General features: G+C 42.9%; 2 protein-coding genes across 5 annotated transcripts in view; one reads left to right on the forward strand and one right to left on the reverse strand.

The window, feature by feature from the left end:
* Positions 1-4,260, forward strand: part of brca2 (BRCA2 DNA repair associated) — a 34,528-nt gene extending 30,268 nt beyond the window's left edge. For all 3 annotated transcript variants that reach the window (XM_055896560.1, XM_055896559.1, XM_055896561.1), the window contains 4 exons: positions 366-504; positions 1,481-1,755; positions 1,936-2,055; positions 3,468-4,260. In XM_055896560.1, coding sequence (XP_055752535.1) covers positions 366-504; positions 1,481-1,755; positions 1,936-2,055; positions 3,468-3,839 — 906 coding nt within the window. In that variant the 3' untranslated portion in view covers positions 3,840-4,260. The remainder of the gene's footprint in view (positions 1-365; positions 505-1,480; positions 1,756-1,935; positions 2,056-3,467) is intronic.
* A 6,584-nt stretch (positions 4,261-10,844) lies between these two features.
* On the reverse strand, positions 10,845-23,462 carry LOC129832472 (probable tRNA methyltransferase 9B). 2 transcript variants are annotated; one of them, XM_055896563.1, is made up of 5 exons: positions 23,195-23,462; positions 17,911-18,113; positions 17,085-17,174; positions 12,549-12,779; positions 10,845-12,302 (listed from the first exon to the last, which is right to left on the reverse strand). In XM_055896563.1, exons 2-5 carry the CDS (start codon positions 18,071-18,073, stop codon positions 11,767-11,769), a joined length of 1,020 nt encoding a protein of 339 aa, XP_055752538.1. In that variant the 5' UTR covers positions 18,074-18,113; positions 23,195-23,462; the 3' UTR covers positions 10,845-11,766. The 2 variants fall into 2 exon arrangements, with proteins under 2 accessions (XP_055752538.1, XP_055752537.1); XM_055896562.1 differs by having other exon boundaries at positions 17,085-17,258; positions 23,195-23,461.
* Between the last annotated feature and the right edge of the window lie 4,389 nt (positions 23,463-27,851).

Consider the following 27,851-nt stretch of genomic DNA (forward strand, 5'->3'; position numbering starts at 1 on the left):
CACAGTGAGTCCATGCAACTTATGTAACTTGTTAAGCAAATGTTTACTCCTGAACTCATTTAGGCTTGCCATAACAAAGGGGTTGAATACTGACTCAAGGCATTTCAGCTTTTCATTTGTAAACATTAAAAAAAAACATCAATCCACTTTGACATTGTGTGTGTGTAGGCCAGGGACAAGAAAAATCAAAATGTATCCATTTTGAATTCTGTCTGACACAACAAAATGTGGAATAAGTCAAGGGGTGTGAATACTTTCTGAAGACACTGTATTACACTGATTTAATCCTCACAAGTGCCTAGTGGCAAGTGTTTTAGGGATTGATTTGAAATTGGTTGTCTCGTGTCATTTTCTCCATCACCCAGGCTTCTGCAGGGTGGTTGTCTGAGCGTTTCCAAGCCCGAGAGGCGGTTGGCTTTCGCGTTCTCCTGAACCGGGACTTAAAGCCGCTCTGTGGAGAGGTGGATCTGGTAGGCTACGTCATCTCCATCACAGACAGACAAGGTGGGTTGTTCATCAGGGCACACAACTGAAATGTTTTGTGACAAATTAGCGTCTCTAAATGTCCCTCCCTATTTAAGTCCGTTTTCTTATTTTTGGTGCCTGATGGACAGGACCCTGTTTGGTCTGTAAAGAGTTCAGTTCTCAACTGATTTTATTCATCCCCCAAAGGGCTTATAAAGTGACAGGCAGACAAAATATAACAATATTCAAATCAGACCTGGATTTAAATACGTGCATATTTAAAGATCCAAATGCAGCTTATATATATGCGTGTGTGTATATATATATTTGTGTATGTGTAAATATGTATTCATATGTGTGTAACGATTAAGTACCTTGTAATGTGATTGCTTTTCAGCAAAAAGCAATTTCTCAAGCAAGAATTTTGCCAGCACCGTCTGGGAGTGGTCTGAGTGGGGAGGGGAAAACTGAAAACTAGCTGTTATTGGCAGAGATGTTTGGAACTCTTTCTTATTGGTCTATTAACTAATTTAATGCCTGGTGATGTCAGCAGTCCGGCCAAAACGCCGTCCCACCAAGACAGGCTAAAATTTCAGGCGGTCTTTCTAAACCGTTCTTATTCTAAAAAGGCATAGTCATTTATTATTATTATTCCAACCTCGTAGTATGGAAATATATGTAGAACACAGGAAAATCACATTTTTGACTGCACTGGGCTTTTACGTACTTTGGTGTGAGCATTTTTTTTATGTTCAACTATAATTAGTTGTAAATACATGCCAATACTTTCCACATGTGTTTTTCCAAATACATTCCAATGTTCAACTACTTGTATTTTCAAAGATACTTTGTCTAAATACTTACTTCAAAATGTATTTTAAGGTAATTTAAATAAATAGTATTTGAACACAGGCCTGGAACAAATACATAACCAACAACCTATATGGCAATGGTATATCAGAACAAGCGTGAACAGATGGATTTGACCAACTCTGTTGACATGCTGTGCCTGCAGGTCACTCTCCAGTGGTGTATCTAGTGGATGGCTGGCTGGACTTTGTCAAGGTGCGCTGCTGCAGCAGTCTGGTCCAGCAGGGCTTGGAGGAGGTGGTCAAGCCTCTGGCTCTGGTGGCTCTCAGTAACCTTCAGCTCAGAGCCCATCCCTCCTCCCCCACCCCTATCCGCAGCACCATCCCTGGCCTATACGCTGGAGAACTGGTCTCGTTTTCCACCAACCCCAAGGAGCCACATCTACAGGAGGCTGCCACTCAACTCAGAACCCTTGTCCAGGTAGCTAGGGATTGAGGGCATTTGAAGGTTTCGAAACGTCACAATCAAAACTGGAGTGTGATAGACAGAAAAGCTGTTATACAGGGAAATTGGACACGTTATTCCTGTGAGGTCAAGATTTGTCTTCCTCACTGCCACTGATTTGAGGATGTTTGAATTTATTGTGTGTGGTTTGAGCAGGGCCAGGAACACTTCTTCAGGACTGCAGAGGAGAGGTTATCTAACTTAGTCCAGGGGTCTGTCCAGTGTCTTCCTCCGCCGCCATGGACTCCAGATGCCAAACCAGATGCCAGGACTACTGTGAGTTTTTGTTGGTTTCCCAATCAGACAACTATTCTGGTCAAGCTGGAATGACAGTTGATTTATAAAAATTAAAAAAACATGTACATTCCTATGTACACAACACAAGTCTGTATCAATGTTATTCACCACTACACATCAAGTCACATCTACACATTGTACATTAAATTAACAAAGAATGTGTGTCAGGGTTTGCGGAAGGCGCTTGAGGTGCTTAAAGTACTGGAATTTGGCACTCTGAAATGGAATACTTTGAAAATTAGACATTTTCACACGTTGGTAATTGAAAAGTGCTTGAATTAAAATGACAGAACATACCAAAATGTTTTTTTTATGAAAAATGTATTGGTCTTGCAAATTAATTTCCCGGGCAGAGTGCCGAGTATTATTTCTTCGTGCTGTGGTTGCCAGGCGAGCACTGCCACTCAGCCAGGAAGGTACAGAACTGACTGATTAGGTGCCGCCAAATGTCACATCGATAGCTAAAATGCTGGGTAGATTCAATCCTGCCTTTTTATGGGTATGAAAAATGTCTGGGATCTTTCATTTCAGCTCATGAAACATGGGACCAACCCTTTACATGTTGCGTCTTATATTTTTGTTTTGCGAGCATGGGTGAAGAGTCTGAAGAGTCACATGAAGGGGGGAAAAAGACAAACTGTGACTTTCTCTAAAACAACCTCCTGAGATTTTTTGCCAATCGCCTCATTCATATATCAAGCGGGTTCTGGTGGCTGTTCACATGCCGTTTTTCTCACACATCCCACCCGCCCGGCGACACTAAAGCTGCCACTCGGAAGCTAGATGCTATTAAGCAGGAGATTCCCAAATGCCCAATAAAAAGTAATTAAGCTGTAATTGTGTAGTCATTTTTAATTTATTTTTATTTAACTAGGCAAGTCAGTTAATAACCAATTCTTATTTACAATGACTGCCTAGCCCGGCCAAACCCGGACGACACTGGGCCAATTGTGCGCCGCCCTATGGGACTCCCAATCACGGCCGGTTGTGATACAGCCTGGAATTGAACCATGGTCTGTAGTGACGTCTCTAGCACCGAGATGCAGTGTCTAAGACCGCTGCGCCTCTCGGGAGTAATGCAAATAGGAAATGTGTGTTCATCAGTAGGCATCTCCCATAATCATCAGTACCGACTTAACACTCATGTATATGTAGTGAAGCAACGTATTATTGAGTAGAACTTTTAAGGTAGTGATGAATCGTTCGAATATTTTCTTATGAGGTTGTGGCGATCTACTGCCATCTGGCGGCAACTAGAAACAATTGCATAGTACTAACTATTACAAATTGATGGTCCTTGAAAATAAATATTAGTGCTTGAAAAAGTACTTAAGTCCTTGAATTTGACTTGCCACTCTCTGTACGAACTTTTAGTGTGTGTTGTCTTCCAGATGACACCCCAGGAGTCAGTTCGAAGCGTTGGCCCCTTCACCCCCCTGAACAGGGTCGTCCCCCCTCCACCCGCCTGCTCCTCCGGGGGGGACAACAAGAGCCTGAAAAGAAAGAGGGGCCTGGAGTACCTGTGTCGTGTCCCCTCTCCCCCTCCACTCTGCCCCTTGGGCACCATGACCTTACTCTCGCCGTCCGTCAACAAGACCTTCAACACCCCTCGCAGGACCGAGACCCACCGGATCCTAAAGACACCTCTGGCCCCCGCTCCACAGCATGTCCACCTGCCCCAAGAGGATGAGTGGGTGGAGGATGAAGAGCTGGTCATGATTGACACTCAGGCCCTACACGATGGCATAGGGATAGACACGTGACAGAGAATGTATTGGATTGTTATTGGGAATCCATCTGGAAAGATGTAGGTTCTTTTTTAAGCTGGGGGGGGGGGGATTTTAGAGAGGCTAACCATGACATGATTGGTGCCAGGTGAATGTTAACAATAGCGAAATGTTGGAAAATTATCATATGGAGTTGTTTGTAACATCAGGCTGAATCAAGTTAGGATTTGGTCCATCTTGCCTTTTTGGGCAAAAATATTGATGCCAACAAAATGCATCAGACAGAAAAGGGGTTGTCTTGGAGAACTCCTGAAATAGTTTAGTGAAATGGCATTAGAAGAACTGTCACGAACTGTATAATATAAATGAAAAGATACTAAAATTGTTGTCCTTGTGTTTATGACCTCTTGTCGCTCACATCTGCATGTTCACAATAAATGTTCTAATGTATTGGTAATATGAGTATTTTGTGTAATTTATAAACAGGATTTTAACTGGTGTGGTCAAACCCTTAAAAAGCAACAGCAGGTGGCGATGTCGCTGCGAAACTGCCTCCATTTTTTTCACAAACAGTCGGTCTTCATGTTAATTTCCATAAACAAAATGTTACCTAGCTAATTTAAAATCATGAAAATGTATCATAACATGTAATACTTCAACTTCATCACTTTATGGTAAGTAGCTAATTCATTAGCACAATTCTAGCGGCTGCCTATGGCTATTTTATCAGTTACCAAATCTTGCCAAGCAGTAACTTTGCAAGACTTGCTTTAACATTGGCTAGCTTGCTAATGTTTGTAGCGGTATACTCTTAGTTTCATCTAGATTGTATATTTTGAATTGCTTAAAATAATATAAAATACATTTTCTCATGTTGGCTTGCTAGCCATCTATTTAGCATTGTTTTGTCTAGTTAACTTACCTCAGCCATTCTTTGAAACTAGCTATAGTTAAAGCTTGATGCTTGTCAATGAAGTGCAGAAATAATATTTCTTTAAAAAGTATCTTAACTTTCTGGCACTGATTTCAGATTTACTGCCAAGCTAACTTGCTTGGCAAGTATTTGCAAAGTATTGCTAATCAAAACCCATGAACTACGATGTGCGGTAAATCCTTTGCATGTTGATTCAAAGGATTTACCCCAACTTCTCGTTGGTATTTCCGTGAGACAAGTCTGGAACTTCTCTCACTGGAAGAAATGGAGAACGACTGGAGTGTTTAAAAGTGGAGACAAATGGAGCCTCTGCAACAGACAGAGTGCTGCCAGTGAGAATTGGAGGTCCCGGCATAAAGGGCAGAGACAGTGATCAAAAAGCTGGGTACCAGCAGCGCTGCCTTCATTGGACCTGTACAGTTGAAGTCGGAAGTTTACATACCTTAGCCAAATACATTTAAACTCAGTTTTTCACAATTCCTGACATTTAGTCGTTGTAAAAAAATCCCTGTCTTGGGTCAGTTAGGATCACCACTTTATTTTAAGAATGTGAAATGTCAGAATAATAGTAGAGAGAATGATTTCTTTCAGCTTTTATTTCTTTCATCACATTCCCAGTGGGTCAGAAGTTTACATACACTCAATTAGTATTGCCTTAATTGTTTAACTTGGGTCAAATGTTTCGGGTAGCCTTCCACAAGCTTCCCACAATAAGTTGGGTGAATTTTGGCCCATTCCTCCTGACAGAGCTGGCGTAACTGAGTCAGGTTGTAGGCCTCCTTGTTCGCACACGCTTTTTCAGTTCTGCCCACAAATTTTCTATGGGATTGAGTTCAGGGCTTTGTGATGACCACTCCAATACCTTGACTTTGTTGTCCTTAAGCCATTTGCCACAACTTTGGAAGTATGCTTGGGGTCATTGTCCATTTGGAAGACCCATTTGCGACCAAGCTTTCATCTCCTGACTGATGTTGCTTCAATATATCCACATAATTTTCCTCATCTATTTTGTGAAGTGCACCAGTCCCTCATGCAGCAAAGCACCCCCACAACGTGATGCTGCCACCCCCGTGCTTCACGGTTGGAATGGTGTTCTTCGGCTTGCAACCCTCCCCCTTTTTCCTCCAAACAAAACGATGATCCTTATGACCTAACAGTTCTATTTTTGTTTCATCAGACCAGAGGACATTTCTCCAAAAAGTACGATCTTTGTCCCCATGCTCAGTTTCAAACCGTAGTCTGGCTTTTTTTATGGCGGTTTTAAAGCAGTGGCTTCTTACTTGCCGAGTGGCCTTTCAGGTTATGTCGATATAGGACTCGTTTACTGTGGTTATAGATACTTGTGTACCTGTTTCCTCCAGCATCTTCACAAGGTCTTTTGCTGATGTTCTGGGATTGATTTGCACTTTTTGAAACAAAGTACGTTTATTCTTAGGAAACAGAACGCGTCTCCTTCCTGAGGGGTATAATGGCTGCATGGTCCCATGGTGTTTAATAGCGTACTATTGTTTGTACAGATGAACGTGGTACCTTCAGGCGTTTGGAAATTTCTCCCAAGGATGAACCAGACTTGTGGAGGATTACATTTTTTTTTACCATAACAGACCTACTGTAATAACGCACCTTGCCCACACTGGTATGACAACGAGCCATACCAGCCCAGGAGACCGATGCCTTGGGGGCCCAGCTATGGTCCCAACTCAGATCACAATCACTGGTAACCTCCCCTTTCCACACTCAGCCATACCCCAGGTTCCACAGACCTCCACACAGCCTCCCGCTGACCACCAGTATCACCCCCAAAGAGAGGGCTTTCAACAGGTCCTACGTTGGCACAAGTTCCCTGTCCCTGGGTACAGAAACTCTCCAGACTTGGATGACCATGGCTTTCCCCCACAGCACTCTAAAAGAGACAAAGGGGGCTATGGTTGGAGTGATGATGAGTATGAACAGCAGGTTAATGACCAGCAAAGTTCTTCTGAATGGCATCAGAGGTTTGACAGAGGATGCGCACCAACCACCAGAAGATACAACATATGACTATGATCCCGAATATAACCCCCACCGTGGCAATTTATCTTCAGACCATGCTTCTCTCAATTATGAGAGGGCTAAGGTTTGAGTAGAGACCAGCTTACCTCGATAACCACGAGAGGGCTAAGGTTTGAGTCATTGCTGAATTCTTAACCATACCACGTGGTTAAACTCTGAGACTATCAAACCGACAGAATAAGAACAAATCTTTGATACTAATTAGTCTGCAGCTAGGAATTCGGTATCATTGAACGCGAAGACCGACAACCGCCGAAACATCTATCATATAACAACATTGCTAAATGTTACTCTGAACTATCCATTCTAACCACGACAGAGAGAGAGAGGGCGGACAAACTCTCCAACAGAAACAAACTTTCCAACAGAGATCCCGACGACACACTGTGCGTAAATATACACTGCTCAAAAAAATAAAGGGAACACTTAAACAACACAATGTAACTCCAAGTCAATCACACTTCTGTGAAATGAAACTGTCCACTTAGGAAGCAACACTGATTGACAATAAATTTCACATGCTGTTGTGCAAATGGAATAGACAACAGGTGGAAATGATAGGCAATTAGCAAGACACCCCCAATAAAGGAGTGGTTCTGCAGCTCTTAAACATAGGAGGAAACGCCTTCTGACAAACGAGATGACAAACCAGCACAGGTGTAAAACATACTAACGAGGTGACACCAATCGGTGCGGCCAACGTGCTAACATCCAACCGCGAAATATAAATGGGAAAACCAAAGCCTGTAATAGGGGGTATGGTATTTATGCCTCTAACTTTCTCACTCATTAACGATTCATTCAGGATGATCCGTAATCACGGTAGCATCCACATTAATGCAGAAGTGTTTAGAAACATTCTATTCTTATTACAATAAAAGTGACTCCAAAATGATAATACATTATTTACCATTCAATTTTTTTTGTGCCCAATAGAAATTAAACAACCAAAACAAACAGCAAATGCATCCAATAAATGTGTAGAGTCACAAGCTTGATGTAGTCATTGCGTGCTATTATTATGGGATCAAATACTTAACCTTTTACTACACATACTGTAAGTGAATTGTTCCCATTTACTTTTGGTCCCCTAAAATTGGGGGACTATGTACAAAAAGTGCTGCAATTTCTAAACGTTTCACCCGATATGGATGAAAATACCCTCAAACTAAAGTTGACAATCTGCACTTTAAACTCTGTCATTGTATCATTTCAAATTCAAAGTGCAAAAAACATGTTTTGTCACCGTTACAATAGTTTGACCACACTGGATTTAGCATACCCCACCCTACCATGACACATCTATATCTTCACCACTGAAAAAAATACTGTTGAGTTTGATATCATTTGAAAGTTTACAAACAGTTGTACACTTTCTTAAATTACAAAGATAAAATGTAATTTATTAACCTTTGACATCAATTATCTAAATGCGTAAACAAATTATTTTCCTGGTCAAAATTAGTGCACTACATAGGGGGCCATTTGGGAAGCAAATCCCTGGACATGAAACCCAATACATGTATAGTATTACAGAGAATCATTGACTTGAGCAATGTCAGTTCTGAGGATAGCCAGTGAGCTTAAGGACCTATGCATTCCGTGTTTTCTCCCACAATCAGGCTAAGACTTTTTTATGTTTTTATCAACTGTTTTTCCTGTGAGGTAGAAATGTAATTCAGACATGCCAAAGTTCTACTGATAAACACAACATTATTGTTTGTTTTGTGGGTTAGTTGAGACTCATATTCCCTGGCTGCTAGAGACGTTTCGTCCAGACCTGGTACTGTACGATGCTGGAGTCGACCCTCACCGGGATGACAAGCTGGGAAGCCTGCAGCTGACTGAGCAGGGTGAGTTGGATCAGTGTTTCCCAATCCTGGGGAACCAAACGGTTGCACGTTTTAGTTTTTTCCCTAATGTAAAGGACGTCACGGTCAAGCTGCTTGCTTAGAGAGTACCGACTTCCACATGGCCGGCTCATACCGAGACTAGAACTCAGGACCTCTGCCTCGCAAACACACGGACTGCCTTCCTGAAGCATTCCAACCCATTGCAAAAGGCCTTCTTCAATGGTGCCAGGGTCAACAGTTCAGGCTGAGGAGTGAGTTTCACAGAGTTTCCCCATCTGCTACATTCACACCCCAAACTCACTCCACAGCAACCCCAACAGTCGAGCGGAGTGTAGATCCGAGTCTAGCAGCACCATTGTAAAGGATGTCACGCTGCTTGCTTAGCAAGTACCTCTTTCCCCTGTTTCCATGCTGGTCATTTATGAACATTTGAACATCTTGGCCATGTTCTGTTATACCCGGCACAGCCTGAAGAGGACTGGCCACCCCTCATAGCCTGGTTTCTTCCTAGGTTTTGGCCTTTCTAGGGAGTTTTTCCTAGCCACCGTGCTTCCACACCTGCATTTGCTTGCTGTTTGGGGTTTTAGGCTGGGTTTCTGTACAGCACTTTGAGATATCAGCTGATGTAAGGGCTATATAAATAAATTTGATTTGATTCAGCTCATACCGAGATTCGAACTCAGGACCTCTGCCTCGCAAAAACAGACGTGACCGCCCTAATAAAGCATTTCAACCCACCGCGCTATTAAAAAACACTTCAGGCTGAGAAATGAATTTCATAGATCCCCAGCTACACTAGCACACTTGATTCAACTAATCTTTAAGCCTTTATTTGAATCAGTTGTGTTAGTGCTAATGTAAAAGTATTGCTTCCATCTCTCTTCTTGCCCCAACCTGGACTCAAACCAAGGACCTTCTGCACACATCGACAACTGCCTTCCCACAAAGCATCGTTACCTATCGCTCCACAAAAGCCGTGACCCTTGCATAGCAAGAAAAAAAACTGCCTGCAATGACAAGCTCAGTCTTATGATGCTGCGACACACCGCCCCAGACCATGACGGACCCTCCACCTCCAAATCGATCCCGCTCCAGAGTACAGGCCTCGGTGTAACGCTCATTCCTTAGACCACAGGTGTCAAACTCATTCCACGGGGGGCCGAGTGTCTGCGGGTTTTCGCTCCTCCCTTGTACTTGATTGATGTATTAACATCACTAATTAGTTAGGAACTCCCCACACCTGGTTGTCTAGGGCTTTATTGAAAGGAAAAACCAAAAACCTGCAGACACAAGGCCCTCCTTGGAATGAGTTTGACACCCCTGCCTTAGACGATAAACGCGAATCCGACCATCACCCCTGGTGAGACAAAACCGCGACTCGTTAGTTAAGAGCACTTTTTGCCAGTCCTGTCTGGTCCAGCGACGGTGGGTTAGTGCCCATAGGCGATGTTGTTGCCGGTGATGTCTGGTGAGGACCTGCCTTACAACAGGCCAACCTCTGTCTATTGCAGACAGCCTGAGCACTGATGGAGGGATTGTGCATTCCTGGTGTAACTCGGGCAGTTGTTGTTGCCATCCTGTACCTGTCTCGGATGTACCGATCCTGTGTTGTTACACGTGGTCTGCCACTGCGAGGACGATCTCCTGTCTCCCTGTAGCGCTGTCTTAGGCATCTCACAGTACGGACATTGCAATTTATTGCCCTTGCCACATCTGCAGTCCTCATGCCTCCTTGCAGCATGCCTAAGGCACATTCACGCAGATGAGCAAGGATCCTGGGCATCTTTCTTTTGGTGTTTTTAGAGTCAGTAGAAAGGCCTCTTTAGTGTCCTAAGTTTTCATAACTGTGACCTTAATTGCCTGCTGTTAGTGTCTTAACGACCGTTCCACAGGTGCATGTTCATTATTGTTTATGGTTCATTGAAACAGTGTTTAAACCCTTTACAATGAAGATCTGTGAAGTTATTTGGATTTCTACAAATTATCTTTGAAAGACAGGGTCCTGAAAAGGGTACTTTTCTTTTTTTGCTGAGTTTATGTAGTTCCCTGGCTTGCCATAGGATGGTACTAACAGTATTATGTAGTGTAGTCTATTAAATTTGTTTGACAGTTAATGTTGTTCTGTACCCGCATCCTTGGCCACGGCGTATCAGGAAATTGGTAGAATAAACATTTGATTAGAACCAGTAAATCAATCATAAGGAGATTCATAAAAATAATTTATTAAAAATGGGGTAAACAAAAACATACACGGACAAATGATACTTAAACATTTTAAAAAGTAAACCTTACATTTTTTTTTACTAAAATAACGTATGCTAGGTGATATCAATCTCTATACCAGTAACATAGAAGTGGGTCTAGAACAGTTGCACGGCTTATGCCTGGTTCACTGACTACAGAAATGTTTCAAGTTGTCCCGAGAACTATTCATGTGCGAACCACTGACATTCAGCAAGCAGCAACATACCTACAATGCAACGTTTCACAGTATCATCTAGGACGTGTCTGTTCATTTGACCAAAAAATTCTTAGTTCAGCCGGACAAAATATTAACACATCACACAGACAGTATTGAAATGATAGCACTTGCCTTAAGCATTCTTAATAACAACACATGGCTCCTTAGAACATGACCCATTATACACAGGTGGCCCATAGAAAGGGATACCAACATCACAGAACGTTGCCGCAAGGTTGATTCCCCTTGTATATTGCGGAATATTTGAAGACAAATACAGGCAGAATTTGCATATATGAGAGACCCATTCCACCACTAATGGTCTCAAGGGTTGTGGCGAAAAACAGAAGAAGAAAAGCTTGGAGGGGGAAAACTGAAATGACGCACATCCTTGGCAGACATTTTCCATTGATTGTTATTGGTGGTGCATTGGAACGGAGCATGGAAGTCTTTGGAATAGGGTGCCATTTGGGACGCAGTATCCTGGCCCTCTGGATACTGCTTTTAGGTGCTATTAATTTGCGATACACAGTAACTCTTAAAACACCGTAAGAATGTGAACAGTACCTTCAAAATCTCTTTAAAAAGTGTTTCTTTTTTACATTTGAGGCACAAAATGAATAAATTATTTAAAAAATACAAATCAAACTTATTAAAACCAAGTCATATCTTCCAAACCTGGACTTTCTCGGCCACCACGCACCAGTTGGCGTGGTCAAAGCAAGAGTAAAGGACGTGGAGCTCTTCGACGTGGCTCTTGATCAGCTCCGCCAGCTCGCCCTCCCGGAACACGTGGTAATAGCGCAGACACGAGGCAGCCTCTGGCTCCCCTTCACTATCCTGGGGGCTCTGACTGCTGTCCTGTTTGAGGTCTCCTGGTGGGCCTGCTTCCCTCTCCCCTGGCCGCCCTTGTCCCTCTGTGTGCTCCATCTGGTAGGAGGTGACCAAGTCAGGCAGGGCCATCAAGCCACACTCCTGGACCAAGGCGGTAGAGGGAGGGGGAGTGGTTGTCTCTGTGGAGGGGGAGTGGTTGTCGTTGGCCCTGGAGATGGTCAGGCTGCCAAAGTCAAAGACTGAGTCCAGGGAGCGAGAGAAGAACCACAGCCTCTGTTGGGGACTGCAGGCCATCTCTTCATCCAGCATGAACGATGTGCTTTTCACCTTCCTGTGCTCGTCTTTGCTGTCGCTGTAGAGGTATTCTTGGATAGATAAGAATAGAATAGTACTTGGTTAGTCCAAGCTCTCACACATGCGCATGCACACACATTCAAACACTATTTTAGTAGTGCCTTGCTCAAAGGGACAACAGCAGGAGATTGTACCTGGGATTAACAACAAAAAACAGCAGCCTTCCAGATATTACCAGCTTTTCTCTTACATTGCCCTGCCTGGAATTTGAACCAGCAACCTTCTGGCACCTCCCTTACCCGTAAATAGCTACCTACCGCTCACACTCTGTGCTGCGCCCCTCCACCGGGGTGTGGGCCGCTCCCCGCCCAGGTTGGGGGACGGGGGGTTGGGGTTCCAGGGCACAAAGATGTCCTGCTTCTGAAACTTCCGCCGTGTCTGCTCCATGGCCCACACGTAGATCATGATGCGCCCGCCCACACGCAGGGTCCTTGCCATTTCTTTAATTGCTCGAATACGACGCTCTTTGGTGGACAGATGATGGATGACTAGTAGGAGAAAAAAAAACATTTGAAAGTCGGAAAGTTTAAGTTCAGCAGTGCAACTGGGACAGCGGTGGATGTTGGAGCTTCTTGTACAGTAGTGTCATGTTCAACAGATCTTTCTGAAGGGCTGGGGGGAATATTGAGAGTGAAGAGAGAAGAGCAAAATTAAAAGGAGGGTGGTCAAAAGGGCATAAGGCTACAGGGTTGGGTTCAATTCCAATTGCGGCAATCAACTCAGGAATTAAACTGAAATTCCAGTTCAATAATAGCATAACGGGTATCTAAGTATTTAATCATTTCAAATGTTTTTGGTCAATTTTAAATTCGAATGTCTTCCTGAATTGATTTATTTCAATTTGAATTGACCCCAACCCTGATGGACTAGATTTAAACCCACGCCAACACAATACATGTGCTCTGAAGGCAGTGGCAGCAACTGTTCTACCACCCGAGGCCACTGAAGGGCTAGTGTTTATTAATACTGTCCTAGGGCAAATGAGCACCCGAATCCTGCCTACTCACAGCGTTGGTAATTAGACACCACTTTACCTGCAATAAAACCATTGATTATTTCCCAAACATACTCTTGTTACCTTGGTGACCCAGCTGCCTAGGCAACTAGGGCAGCTGTGCCAGGAAATGCTTATCTCATGTCACCTGGTAACCCGCCTTGATTTCATCATTTCATTCATGTCACTCAACTACTTTGATATGAAGTGAAGCACTTAACATGAACAGCTACATGATACCCAAGAAGAGGCAGTTGCCCGTATGCTAAATGAGCAATCTGGGATTCAAACAAAATGGCACCAGATACTTTTTGGGGTAAAACAGCAGAGGGATGGAGCTGTAGAAATGTAATTCAGACAGAGCTATGGTTGCAAGGACTGACTAAAATGAGATAAAAATGATTTTTAACCGTGTTGTAAAGATGTACAGTGTTTGTAAACAAACAATGGAGTAAAACCAGCTGGAAAATATAATGGGTGATGGGTTAAGACAGTTTAACTAAGCTCATGCGGCATGCGTACACACACATCATTCACTTAAAAATCGAGAAATGTACAGTACCAGTTAAAAGTTGAAACCTACTCATTCAAGGGTTTCTTTGTTTTGACTTTTCTACATTGTAGAATAATAGTGAAGACATCAAAACTATGAAATAACACATACGGAATCATGTAGTAAACAAAAAGAGTTAAACAAATCAAAATATATATAGCCACCCTTTGCTATGATGATAGCTTTTCACACTCTTGGCATTCTCTCAACCAGCTTCACCTGGAATACTTTCCCAACAGTCTTGAAGGAGTTCCCACATATACTGACCACTTGTTGGCTGCTTTTCCTTCACTCTGCAGTCCAAATCATCCCAAACCATCTCAATTGGGTGGGAGGTCAGGTGATTGTGGAGGCCAGTTCATCTAATGCAGCACTCCATCACTCTCCTTCTTGATCAAATAGCCCTTACACAGCCTGGAGGTGTGTTTTTTAACTGAGGTGCAGTTAACTCTAATGAACACATCATCTGCAGCAGAGGTAACTCTGGGTCTTCCTTTCCCGTTTCATCATAGCGCTTGATGGTTTTTGCGACTGCCCTTGAAGAAACTTCCAAATTCTCTAAATTTTGCAGATTGGCTGCCCTTCGTATCTTAAAGGAATGATGGACTGTTGTTTCTCTTTACTTATTTAAGCTGTTCTTAACATAATATGGACTTGGTCTTTTACCAAACAGGGCTCTTCTGTATACCACCCCTACCAGCCGGAGCGCCGTACCGGCACTTATACATATTTTGAGTAACGGTTCAACGGCTCTTCTATTAAACAAAGTAGCCCATCACTGGCCCAGATTCACACAATAATGGCTTTATTACTGGCTAAATAGCTAACGTTAGTTTACGTTAATTTATTTAACTGGCCTCTGGCAGTGGCCCACTCGCACTGGCACACACGGACCTGCACTGAATGGTCATTACGATAATGGCTTAAGTGGTTGATAATAGTAATCCTGACTTAATGAAGTGGTGATTTAAAGAGCTCAGCCATGTGCTCCTTGTCAGTAACAACCACATCATCAACATTACGGGACATGGGCAGCTGTGAGGAGGAGGCTTTATTCTCCAGAGGGCGATATTTCAGCAGCATGTATATTTTTTATTTATTTAACTGGCCTTCTGGATAGCCTGAATACATGCTGCTGAAATATCGCACCCTCTCCTCTGCTGAATGCACTTATTTCTCATTTGCCTGAACAAGAGCCAGTCAGCCTGAGTATGCGTAATGACCATTCACTGCAGGTCCGTGTGTGCCAGTGCGAGTGGGCCACTGCCAGAGGAGAGGGTGCGCTATTTAATTCAGTGCAGGTCCGTGTGTGCCTGATTAAAGAGCTCAGCCATGTGCTCCTTGTCAGTAACAACCACATCATGGACATGGGTAGCTGTGAGGAGGAGGCTTTATTCTCCAGGTCTTTAACCGTTTTCCAGAACTTCCTGGGATTAGACCCACAGGGAGAGAACTGCTCCTTAAAGTAACTCACTTTGGCCTTCTGGATAGCCTGAGTGCACTTATTTCTCATTTGCCTGAACAAGAGCCAGTCAGCCTGAGTATGCGTTTGTCGAGCGATTTGCCAAATGGAATTCTTGAGGTGGAGTAATTCTGCCAGATCACGGTCGAACCAGGGGCTGAACCGGTTTAATTCTCATATTCTTTATAATGGAATAACACTGAAAATATAAAAAAAAAGGTCCAAGCGTCTAACAGAGATCAAGCTGATTCGATTTGTGTTTTTTTTTAAATTTAACCTTTATTTAACCAGGTAAGCTAGTTGAGAACAAGTTCTCATTTACAACTGCGACCTGGCCAAGATAAAGAAAAGCAGTGCGACAAAAACAACAGAGTTACACATGGAATAAACAAGCGTACAGTCAATAACACAATAGAAAAAAAGAAAGTCTATATAAAGTGTGTGCAAATGGCGTATAGTAGTAGCGAAATAATTACAATTTAGCAGATTAACACTGGAGTGATAAATGAGCAGATGATGATATGCAAGTAGAGATACTGGTGTGCAAAAGAGCAGAAAAGTAAATAAAAACAATATGGGGATGAGATAGGTAGATTGGGTGGGCTATTCACAGATGGACTATGTACAGCTGCAGCGATCGGTTAGCTGATGTTTAAAGTTAGTGAGGCAAATATGTCTCCAAGCTTCAGCGATTTTTGCAATTCGTCACTGGCAGCAGAGAACTGGAAGGAAAAGAGGCCAAAGGAGGTGTTGGCTTTGGGGATGACCAGTGAGATATACCTGCTGGAGCACGTGTTATGGATGGGCGTTGTTATCGTGACCAGTGAGCTGAGATAAGGCGGAGCTTTACCTAGCATAGACTTATAGATGACCTGGAGCCAGTGGGTCTGGCGACGAATATGTAGCGAGGGCCAGCCGACTAGAGCACACAGGTCGCAGCGGTGGGTGGTATACGGGGCTTTGGTAACAAAACGGATGGCACTGTGATAGACTGCATCCAGTTTGCTGAGTAAAGTATTGGAGGCTATTTTGTAGATGACGTCGCCGAAGTTGAGGATCGGTTGGATAGTCCGTTTTACCAGGGTAAGTTTGGCGGCGTGAGTGAAGGAGGCTTTGTTGCGAAATCGAAATCCGATTCTAGATTTGATTTTGGATTGGAGATGTTTGATATGAGTCTGGAAGAAGAGTTTAGTCTAGCCAGACACCTAGGTATTTGTAGTTGTCCACATATTCTAGGTCAGAACCGTCCAGAGTAGTGATGCTTGTCGGGCGGGCAGCGAATGGTTGAAAAGCATGCATTTGGTTTTATTAGCATTTAAGAGCAGTTGGAGGCCATGGAAGGAGTGTTGTATGGCATTGAAGCTCATTTGGAGGGTAGTTAACACAGTGTCCAAAGAAGGGCCAGATGTATACAGAATGGTGTCGTCTGCGTAGAGGTGGATCAGGGAATCACCCGCAGCAAGAGCGACATCATTGATATATACAGAGAAAAGAGTTGGCCCGAGAATTGAACCCTGTGGTACCCCCATAGAGACTGCCAGAGGTCCGGACAACAGGATTGCACAGCGGAGAAGTACACCTATCCAGACCCTTCCGATATGCAAACATTGTAGGGTTACGCCCGAGGAGTGAGTGAGGGGCACAGTGAAAATAAGACTGTAATGGTAGCAGGAGTTGGAATGCAAGCCTGTTTGCCGGATTCAAACCCATTCTGATTGAACTGGGGTCAGACACACTAACCGCTAGACCACTACCCTCCCATGTTGAGTGAAGTATAGGCCTACCTGCGATGGAAAGGACACCGTCAAAGCAGCTGTCCCTGTAGGGCAGCCTGAGGCAGTCACACAGCTGCACCTCGTGGCCCTGGCTCCGGGCTGAGTCCACAAGGGGGAAACACACATCACAGCCCAGCTTGAACACACTGCCGTTGACGTGCAGGTACTTGCCATTGCCACAGCCTGTGATGTGGAGGATGGCAGACAATCAACAACAAACACCAGGTCCCAGTTCTCTACCCTTCTACCAAAGTGTGCACTTGCCATAATGGATTTTAAAGAATTGGATTGGTGTAAACATTGGCTGTAGGGAGTTTCCCACCATGGTTTATCTCTGACTGGAAATGTGCATGTGCACCCTTTGGGAGAATGGCGGAGAATCAGGATGCAGCCTAGATGTCAACCCCAGAAGAAAGACATGCATGAGGCCAATACAAAATGGCACCCTATTCGATTGCCTATATAGTGCACTACTTTTGGAGTGCTACTTGTGTTTTGACATTGACATCATGACTTGAAGCAAGGCCTCAAAATCAGAATGACTGGTACTTTCGAGTGTGAAAACCAATTCCTTAGCGTGAAATGAAAGATATCACAACATCTTACAGTAGCTGACTGCAAGCGTAAAAAAAATACCAATTAGCTTGACGACAACGAAACATTGCATCAAGAAATCAATCAATAGCAGGTAGAAAACCTGTATGTTATTGGCCTTTTTGTTCGTTTCAATTAAACTCGGGCCACAACAAGACAGACAAAGGCCAGTAAAAAGCCAGACACATACCCACTTAATGCATGTCCGTCAGTAGTAGAACAGACACCGTAGCGTACATACCCACGTCAGCGATGATACTGCCAGGCTCATGCTCCAGTAGGAACTGGCGCACCTTGGGCCAGGCCTTGTAGCGGCTGTCGTTAAAATAGGGAGCAATCTTCTCGTAGACGCTGTGCACATGCTCCCTCTCCAGCCGAGTGGCCGCGTCCTCCATCACAGTCATCCAGGCTCGCTCATAAAACCAGCCCACCTCAGCCGCACAGCTACAGGGAAGACAATAATAACGGGTTGGATTTTCAAGGCAGAGGCTGCTTCCCATATGGTGCTCCTATTCCCGAAATAGGATGCCATTAGGGACATAACCAGTGTTCTTATGGGCTAGGTTCAGGACAGGTAGTCCCTTGTCCCATTTCCACCCCAAAAAATATGTTGTGTGTACAAAACCTTGGCCTTTTAGCTCAGGACAGGTAGTCCCCTTGTTCCGTTTCAAAACATTTTCTGCATTTCAAAACATTTGTTCCTACAGAACACAACCCTGGCCTTTTAATGTTCCTACATGATGAACAAAAGTATTCTTAAATCATTCAATATAATGATCGGTGTGAGAATTACAATGTCAGTACAGATGTCAAACCCAGCAACATCACAGCAGCTTTAGCATGATTGCTAGAGGTCAAGCAAGGCTAAAGGATAACCAAAAGAGATTGTGTCATTCGGGACAGACCGAAATGTACAGAACGGTTACCTGGAGGTTTTACTATAAAAAAAATATCTAATCCAAGGGAGGGTCATGTAGTTTGTAATGAATGAAATTGTGATATTTCTGTGTTTCAGAATGAATTGCATATTAGAATATTATATATATATATATATATATATATATATATATATATATATATATATATATATATATATACACACACACACATAATAATAATAAATAAATATATATATATACCCACATAATAATAATAAAAAAATATACAGTTGAAGTCGGAAGTTTACGTACACTTCGATTGGAGTCATTAAAACTCGTTTTTCAACCACTCCACAAATTTCTTTTTAACAAACTATAATTTTGGCAAGTCGGTTAGGACATCTACTTTGTGCATGACACAAGTCATTTTTCCAACAATTGTTTACAGACAGATTATTTCACTGTGTCACAATTCCAGTGGGTCAGAAGTTTACATACACTAAGTTGACTGTGCCTTTAAACAGCTTGGAAAATTCCAGAAAATTATGTCATGGCTTTAAAAGCTTCTGATAGGCTAATTGACATCATTTGAGTCAATTGGAGGTGTACCTGTAGATGCATTTCAAGGCCTACCTTCAAACTCAGTGCATCTTTGCTTGACATTATGGGAAAATCAAAAGAAATCAGCCAAGACCTCAGAAAAACAATTGTAGACCTCCACAAGTCTGGTTCATCCTTGGGAGCAATTTCCAAACAACTGAAGGTACCACATTCATCTGTACAAACAATAGTACGCAAGTATAAACACTATGGGACCATGCAGCTGTCATACCGCTAAGGAAGGAGACGCATTCTGTCTCCTAGAGATGAATGTACTATGGTGCAAATCAATCCCAGAACAACAGCAAAGGACCTTGAAGATGCTGGAGGAAACAGGTACAAAAGTATCTATATCCACTGTAAAACGAGTCCTATATCGACATAACCTGAAAGGCCGCTCAGCAAGGAAGAAGTCACTGCTCCAAAACCGCCATAAAAAAGCCAGACTACAGTTTACAACTGCACATGGGGACAAAGATCGTACTTTTTGGAGAAATGTCCTCTGGTCTGATGAAACAAAATTAGAACTGTTTGGCCATAATGATCATCATTAAGATTGGAGGAAAAAGGGGGAGGCTTGCAAGCCGAAGAACATCATCCCAACCGTGAAGCACGGGGGTGGCAGCATCATGTTGTGGGGGTGCTTTGCTACAGAAGGGACTGGTGCACTTCACAAAATAGATGGCACTATGAGGAAGAAAGTGATGTGGATATATTGAAACAACATTTCAAGACATCAGTCAGGAAGTTAAAGCTTGGTCGCAAATGGGTCTTCCAAATGGACAATGACCCCAAGCATACTTCCAACGTTGTGGCAAAATGGCTTAAGGACAACAAAGTCAGGGTATTGGAGTGGCCATCATAAAACTCTGACCTCAATACTATAGAAAATTTGTGGGCAGAACTGAAAAAGCGGGTGCGAGCAAGGAGGCCTTCAACCTGACTCAGTTACACCAGCTCTGTCAGGAGGAATGGGCCAAAATTATCCCAACTTATTGTGGGTAACTTGTGGAAGGCTACCCGAAACGTTTGACCCAAGTTGAACAATTTAAAGGCTATGCTACCAAATACTAATTGAGTGTATGTAAACTTCTGACCCACTGGGAATGTGATGAAAGAAATAAAAGCTGAAATAAAAAATTCTCTACTATTATTCTGACATTTCACATTCTTAAAATAAAGTGGTGATCTAACTGACCTAAAACAGGGAATTTTACTAGGATCAAATGTCAGGAATTGTGAAAAACTGAGTTTAAATGTATTTGACTAAGGTGTATGTAAACTTCCGACTTCAACTGTAAACAATGAGCTGTAATCAACTGAGGTTTACTTCTAGGCCGGCGAGCCAACCGCATCACCCTCCCCATCATCAACCCTATATCATCCAAATCTAGTAGGTTGCCACTACCAGCACAAGCAGTCTTCACCATGAGCACTAAGCAGACACACACTGTTGTGAAGGCACCTTCTGAAACTGGCTAGACCCTTCATCGCTGTCCTTTCCCCTCCATCTGTAGGCCTATACTGTAATTCCAACGTTCAGCCGCAAATGTGCACAAGATGAAATGAACATTCAACACCAACTCTCAATACATACAGTTCCAAATATGATGCGATATTCCTCTCAGAATCAAAAGTTTCATTATTTGAACCATAGAGAATGAGAGACCTCTAGTGGCCAAAAGGCTATTTTAGCATGGGCAGCGCCATTGAATGCTTCCGCCATGCTTACACCATTTTAAAGTAGCCAAAGTAGTCAACTGGGTGAGGATTCCTGTGTTGTAGCCTCAATGGCGCTACCCAAGCTGTCACAGATTCTATAATAGCACAGATATAAAGATGCACCCTCCATCTATCTCTATGATTTGAACAGAAACAGCCTACTGAACTTTAAATCTCAGCCGTTACTGAAGGCTTTCTGCTGTGCAATGCGAGTCAGTTAGGTTAATGACGATACAAGGCCATTCACAGCCAGCTAGTGTTACTTCCTCTGCAGAGTAGCGATTAAAGAGGAACAGCCAGAGCGGGGCTTGAGCCAGCAATCCTGCAGTTATAGGGAACATGCACAACAGGTCTCCTGGACACATTAAGCCTAGTCCTGGACTAAAAGCTATGTCAATGGCTATTCTCTGTTGAACATGCTTTTTAGTCCAGGACTAGGCTTAATCTGTGCCCTGGAAACTGACCCTAAATGTTCAGACCCTTTGGTAGAGGCTACACAGTCACATTAGAGGCTACACAAATCACTGGAAGAGGGAGAGCACAATACTAAGTCTCATAAACCACAACAGAACCGGTTTTTCAGTGAAGCATGCCGCTTAGATAGAGACAGTTGGTGACTCATTACCCAACGATTGACTGTGGTCCCTGGAGTTCCATAGGGCAATTCCTCTCACAGAGTGAATAAGATTCAGATTTCTCACTTTAAAACAAAAACCAAGGAGTGCAAAGTTAAACAAACCACACAACTCTATGCAGGACTACATTTAACAATGTTCACTGAATATTGTACAAAACCATATTGACTTGTACAGTGCAGATATAAAGTTTAGTAACAGAATAAAGGTTTGTGCCATTATTCTGTTACCAAACTTTGCATCGGAGTCTCAGTGTCACTCTGTTAATGTGGAATTTCCCCATACAGTACTTACAAACAGATTATTTGACTTCTATTAGGCTGATAACGCTATAGAGGGACTCAGGGACCACAATAGAGATCAATATTTTAGATCTGGGTTGATTACATTGATGTACCCTTACCCTACGAAATTATATTTTTTCATTTTATTTAACTAGGCAAGTCAGTTAAGAACTAATTCTTATTTACAATGACGGCCTACCAAAAGGCAAAAGTCCTCCTGCGGGGACGGGGGTTGGGATTAAAAATAAAAATATTGGACAACACACACATCACGACAAGAGAGACAGAACAACACTACATAAAGAGAGACCTAAGACAACAACCCAGCATGGTAGCAACACAACATGGTAGGAGCACAAATCATGGTACAAACATTATTCTGCACAGACAACAGCACAAAGGGCAAGCAGTTTGAGACAACAATACATCACACAAAGCAGCCACAACTGTCAGTAAGAGTGTCCATGATTGAGTCTTTGAATGAAGATATAAAACTGTCCAGTTTTAGTGTTTGTTGCAGCTCGTTCCAGTCGTTAGCTGCAGCGAACTTAAAAGATGAGCGACCCAGGGATGTGTGTGCTTTGGGGACCTGGCAGAACGGCTGCAGTAGCTGCAGTAGATATCTCAGACAGGGGGGAGTGAGGCCTGTGAGGGTTTTATAAATAAGCATCACCATTGGGTCTTCCGACAGGTATACAGAGATGACTAGTTTACAGAGGATTATAGAGTGCAGTGATGTGTCCTATAAGGAGCATTGGTGGCAAATATGATGGCAGAATGGTAAAGAACATCTAGCCGCTCGAGAGAACGCTTACCTGCCAATCTATAAATTATGTCTCCATAATCTAGCATGGGTAGGATGGTAATCTAAATCAGGGTTAGTTTGGCAGTTTGGGTGAAAGAGGAGTGGTTACGATAGAGGAAACCAAGTCTAGATTTAACTTTAGCAGAATGGTAGTTGATAATTGATTCACGTTCAGATGGAGTATTTGTCTGCTAGTCTATCTCTGAAAATAACAAAGGTCCTTGACCCTTAAAGTAAGGTCACATAAGAGTACATCTTGGGCTAAGTGGTTCCCAACCTTTTTTGGTTACTGTACCACTGTTGGGTAACTGAATTTTGGTCTGCCTGGAGTACCCCCTCAAATGCATTTTACCAATAGGCTGATGGTCTCATGAGACTTCTCAATCACCAACTGTGGGTAGGCCAAGTACCCTCGAAGGGACCTAGTACCCCTGGTTGGGAACCACCGCATAAGTACATATACCCTAACTAGGCTAAAGAAACCGCTCTACTGAAAAAATATTACCACAAATTCAAAAGAACGATTCTTCGCGTAGCATAGTCAAATTTGTATCCCGTTCAATCGGCAACGTTATAACAATTTAACATGCATCATATTTACCGTATATTCTTCTGCCGGCCAATTTTTCGTTTCGGTTACATGTCAGCAACAACAGCAAGATGTACAAATAGGACGGCTTCGTTGATAAACGCTGAGTGAAATTGGCGTTCTAACCTGTTTTGACTAGATGGGGTACAGTTTATGTCAGAATTGAGTTTCCGGAGCATGTTAAAACAAAGGTTCGGGTTAGCTCCAATGCGAACTAATTCAACTACCATTCTGTCTGTGACCAAGCCACACTGGCGGCGTCTAATCCATGATTGCCATTGGTTAGCTGTCTCACATGACCAACACACATAGAGTGACAAAAGTCTACACGCCCTAGAATTTCTTTCACATTTTGTTGTGTTACAAAGCGGGATTGAAATATATTTAATTGTCGTTTCTTGTCACGGATCTACACAAAATACTCCACAATGTCAGAGTGAAAATAAAATAAATATTCTGAGAACATGGCAACCATGTTCTGTGTATTGTTGGTGGAATGTTGATGGATTATTCTCATAACCCACAGAAAACTGGACACATGAATGTTCTTGCAACGTTCCACTGAAACGTGTCCAGAACATTAATATCTTAAATTCTGAGAACATGGTAATCACGTTCTAGGTAAATTATAATTGACATTAAGGGGATGGTCTCTTGGAAACATTCCTTGCACATCAGGGGAATATTCCTATTAAAATGATAGTTAATGACCTAATGAGACTCTTAAAGGAATGTTCTCTCAAATTGGGGGAACTTTGTTAACTGGGAGCTCACATGTCTTGTCAGACAACTGTTCAAAGGAGCATGGTCTGAATGCACAATCATCACAATACTACAGGAACAATAAACAAATCACTGCTATTATACACAAAGGTGCTTTTCCATGAACCAGTTGGACTGGGGACAGTTGGACTGGGATTACATGTTGTGTCCCTTGTAATTTCAGTGATGTGGTAGGTGTTCAGAACAGGTTGCTTCCCAAATTGCACCCTATGTACCCTGAGCATGCCAAACATCAGGAACACTTTCTTAATATTGAGTGGGTACGCTTTATTATTATTTTGCCCTCAGAACAGCCTCAATTTGTCAGGGCATGGACTCTACAAGGTGTCAAAAGCATTCCACAGGGATGCTGGCTCATTTTGAGTCCAATGCTTCCCACAGTTGTGTGAAGTTGGCTGAATGTCCTTTGAGTGGTGGACTATTCTTGATACACACGGGAAACTGTTGAGCGTTAAAAAAATCCAGTAGCATTGCAGTTCTTGACACAAACCGGTGAGTCTGGCACCTACTACCATACCCCCTTGTTCAAAGGCACTTCAATATTTTCTTGTCCATTCATCCTCTTAATGGTACACATACACAATCCATATATCAATCGTCTCAAGGCTTTACAAAAATACTTTTTTAACCTGTCTCCTCCCTTTCATCTACACTGATTAAAGTGGATTTAACAAGTGACCGCGTCAGTGTGCATGCTCCACAGGAGTCGCTACAGCGCAATGGGACAAGAACATCCCAAACCCTACCCTAACCTGCACGACGCTGGGTCAATTGTGTGTCGCCTCATGGGTCTCCTGATTGTGGCCGGCTGCGACACAGACCGGTATCGAACCAGGATCTGTAGTGACATGGAAAGAGTTCTTAATGTTTTATATACTCAGTGCACTACTTTTGACAAAAGCACCCTAGTCCTTATATATTGGACTCCCGAGTGGCACAGCGGTCAAAGACACTGTATCTCAGTGCTAGAGGCGTCACTACAGACACCCTGGTTCGAATCCAGGCTCTATTACAACCGGCTGTGATTGGGAGTCCCATAGGGCAGCGCACAATTGGCCCAGTGTTGTCTGGGTGTGGCCGCTGTAGGCCGTCATTGGTAACAAGAATTTGTTCTTAACTGACTTGCCTAGGTAAATAAATGTTTAATGAAAAAAAAATATTTAGTGCACTACTTTTGACAGAGACCTGACAGTGTGGTGCCAGGACAACCTCTCCCTCAGCATTAGCAAGACAAAGGAGCTGATCGTTGGCTACAAGAAACGGAGGGGCGAACACACCCCCATCGATGGGGCTGTAGTGGAGTGGTTCGTGAACTTCAAGTTCCTCAGTGTCCACATCACGAAGGAATTAACATCGTCCACACACACAGTTGTGAAGAGGGCACGACAGTGCCCACCCAAGCCATAGACTGTTCTCTCTGCTACCGCAAGGCAAGTGGTACCAGTGCACCAAGTCTGTGAACCAACAGGAGACTGATTATGTTCTACCCCCAAGCCATAAGACTGCTAAATAGCTAAGAAAATGGCTACACGGACTGCCTACATAGACCCTTTTTTGCACTAACTCTCTTACACACACTTACAATGACACCCCAACACACACACACATGCATACGGACACCACACACTGTAACGGATTTCGTCGGGAGAAGGAGAAGACCAAGGTGCAGGCAAGTGGTACCAGTGCACCAAGTCTGTGAACCAACAGGAGACTGATTATGTTCTACCCCCAAGCCATAAGACTGCTAAATAGCTAAGAAAATGGCTACACGGACTGCCTACATAGACCCTTTTTTGCACTAACTCTCTTACACACACTTACAATGACACCCCAACACACACACACATGCATACGGACACCACACACTGTAACGGATTTCGTCGGGAGAAGGAGAAGACCAAGGTGCAGCGTGGTAAGTGTTCATTTTAATGATATTGAATAAACTGAACACTGAATGAACAAAATACAACAAAGAGAGAGAACGAAACAAAACAGTCCTGTAAGGTATACACACACACAAAACAGAAAACAACCACCCACAAACACAGGTGGGAACAGGCTACCTAAGTATGGTTCTCAGAGACAACGATAGACAGCTGCCTCTGATTGGGAACCATACCAGGCCAAACACATAGAAATACAAAACAAGGACAACATAGAACACCAGACATAGAATGCCCACCCCAACTCACGCCCTGACCAACCAAAATAGAGACATAAAAAGGATCTCTACGGTCAAGGGCGTGACACACACACTCACCACATACGCTGCTGCTACGGTCTTATCTATCCTGTTGCCTAGTCCCTATACCCCTACTGATATGTACAGTACTGTACATCTACTTCAATTACCTCGTACCCCTGCCCATCGACTCGGTACTGGTACTCCCTGTATATAGCCATGTTATTTTAACTCGTTGTTCACTGTGTATATATTCCTCATGTCACTACTTTTATGTTTTTTTTTTATCTTTAGGGAACTGTAAGTAAGCAGTTCACTGTTAGTCTACACCTGTTGTTTATGAAGCATGTGATAAATACATTTTTATTTGGGACACAGCCATCATGCAGCATGACCAATACTCCTGGTAGGACTTCCATATTCCACAGAGGAATATGAAGGAAACACATTTCATATAGAATATTTTATTGTTTAAACAGACTGGAAAATATATTAAGAAATCACATTCTCATCTGCACAAGGCCAAAAAGCAAATTTAATTAGTTGAAAATATATTATTTTCTGTTTAATACTCTTCATTTTCCGTCTCAAAACTGATAAAACAATACATGGCAGCAAAATGGACCAAATATTTGATTTAATCTTCGCTTCATAGCTTGTTTATTTTTCTTCTTCTGCAGAGGTGCCTTTGCACATGCACAATAAAACACAAACAGGAGTACACAAATGAAGGAACAAAAACGTATAAAATTACCACTTAAAAAATGCCATCTAAGACACTGTTTTTCCTTGTCACCAAATGATACAGAAGAAGAAAAAAAACAAATACTGAAAAATGACCGATACAGTACTGCTAAAAGTGGATTCCGAACATTCACTTTGACAGTTAGAGCTGATGCGATATCTTAGAGCTGGGAGAAGCAAGCTATACAACTGCCTCCTGGCACAGGGGGTACAAAGGCAAGAGAGACTATTTACATTTATTTTCATCAGTTTGGATCATTCACGTTGTCGGCGTTTCACAAAACAGTGTTAGACAAACCAAGGTGGATGTGTGTGTGTGGCAAAGCTTAACAACTGAACATCAAGGACAGATACACAGCCTAGGCAAATCGATGTACAGCTCCTCTCCAACTGTCCTTGTCCTCCTGGTCACAGGCCTCCTAACAGTGGAGAAAAACACGTTCTCTGTCTCATCTTCACCTGCCTGTGTGGGAGCTAATGTAACATAAATAGGTGTAGTTGCTATGCTGAAGTAGCAAGGACATAAGTACATTGGCCAGAGGAAGAGAAGGTGACACCCAGTACATTTGCTATTTCTGAGTAGGGTAACATGCCAAAGATTACATTAAGCTAAACGAACCTGAGTACATTAGTCAAGGCCATAAGTACATTTATGACAGCTGGACATGCTAATGTCAGAAGGACACAGGAAGGAGGATGGTAGCAAAATGACCAACAGGTGAAACATAAGTACGCAATAAATGTATTATTTTTGTATGACATCAAGGGGTCCCGCCACCATTATAATCTAACCGGAAGCAGATATGGGCGTTATTGGGAATGAACAAGCAAAGAACTCAGACTAAAAGATAATGGTGGCAGAAGGACTAAGGGGAGTAACCTCATTTACATATGGGATGTACCCATACACTGTATGTGTATAAAAGCAGAGCTGGTGCTCAGAGGGGTTGGTTGATCCGC

Source organism: Salvelinus fontinalis, chromosome 33 (assembly GCF_029448725.1).
Source record: "Salvelinus fontinalis isolate EN_2023a chromosome 33, ASM2944872v1, whole genome shotgun sequence".
NCBI lineage: Eukaryota > Metazoa > Chordata > Actinopteri > Salmoniformes > Salmonidae > Salvelinus > Salvelinus fontinalis.

Coding starts and splice junctions, on each gene's coding strand:
- LOC129832472 (XM_055896562.1), bottom strand. CDS start 18,073: ATGACTGTGATGGAGGACGCGGCCACTCGGCTGGAGAGGGAGCATGTG. Junction 12,780..17,084: donor CGGTGTCCTTTCCATCGCAG/GTAGGCCTATAC, acceptor TTCTCCTACTAG/TCATCCATCATCTGTCCACC. Junction 12,303..12,548: donor CGCAGCACAGAGTGTGAGCG/GTAGGTAGCTAT, acceptor TATCTATCCAAG/AATACCTCTACAGCGACAGC.